The sequence below is a fragment of the Pollicipes pollicipes genome, unplaced genomic scaffold, assembly GCF_011947565.3.
Source record: "Pollicipes pollicipes isolate AB1234 unplaced genomic scaffold, Ppol_2.1 Scaffold_6686;HRSCAF=7923_pilon_pilon_pilon, whole genome shotgun sequence".
Taxonomy (NCBI): Eukaryota; Metazoa; Arthropoda; class Thecostraca; order Pollicipedomorpha; family Pollicipedidae; genus Pollicipes; species Pollicipes pollicipes.
The window spans coordinates 45,330,050-45,331,118 of NW_023596921.1; the positions used below are offsets into that span (position 1 = coordinate 45,330,050).

The 1,069-nt window shown below is 55.3% G+C and overlaps 1 protein-coding gene across 1 annotated transcript in view; it reads left to right on the top strand.

Annotated features, from left to right (window-relative positions):
* Positions 1 to 1,069, top strand: part of LOC119108420 (venom protease-like) — an 11,505-nt gene continuing 10,436 nt past the window's right edge. Inside the window, exon 1 of the mRNA XM_037231991.1 lies at positions 1 to 73. Within this exon, the coding sequence (XP_037087886.1) occupies positions 1 to 73 (73 nt within the window). The remainder of the gene's footprint in view (positions 74 to 1,069) is intronic.

Here is a 1,069-nt window from a genome sequence, read left to right on the forward strand (position 1 = left end):
ATGACGGGGGCGTCGAGCATCACCGTCGAGCATCACCGGAATCACCGGTCGCCAGCGCGCGGTTTGACGCAGGGTCAGGCACGCGCTCGTCGCCAGGCCACGTTCTGGCGGGAGATTGAGACTCCATCACTCGTCGTGATCCGCACGGTGTCTCCGCTCCAGAACGCGACGCCTCGGGCGCAAGACGCAGCGCTAGCTCGCTCCGGGAGCGACATAGGTGCATCATCCGACCACGGCCTGACGTCACGCTGGCCCCAGCCAGACGGGATGAAGCGGCGGAGATCGCTCGCCTTGACCTCTCGGTACAGCTCTCGGCCGGCGATGGATTCGGTAGATCGTGGGTGATTGCATTGGTTGGTGGAAAGGGATGCCATACCTCTTTTAGAACCGGCATAATCTGGGGCAACGAGCCGCAGACCCCTGCATGTTGCGCTCGCGGGATTCGAACGGTGCAAACCGCGAAAATAGCCTCATTAGTGACGCTTGCATGGATGACATTGGCGGCGTATTGGGAAAGGAACCCGGTTCATCGTCCTCGGCGTCGTTTCTCTGCAAACTTTAATTGTGCGGTGTCGCAAGCTGGAGTGAACACCCGCTCGAGGTGGGGAGAGGGGAATTTAACCCCTGTGCAGTTTTATCAAAACACCTTTTAAAGATTCTGCACGACGACGGCAACCTCTATATAGTTGTTCACAGTCAGACAGCTGATTTTGTGTCGTAACAAATATTAACCAAGTTCAGAAATATCAACATATCAAACAAGAATACCTTTAAAGACCACTGACCTGTGGCGGAGTAAAGCCAAGCCATGGTTACCAGCAAGACCACTCACACACACACACACCAACGCACGCACACACACACACACAACACACCACCACACACAACACCACAGCACACACACACCACACACACCACACACACGCACACACACACCACACCACACACACACTCACTCACTCCTCACGTCACTCACTCACTCACTCACTCACTCACTCATCACTCATCACCACCCACCCACCCACCACTCATCACTCACTCACTCACTCACTCACTCACTCATCACTCA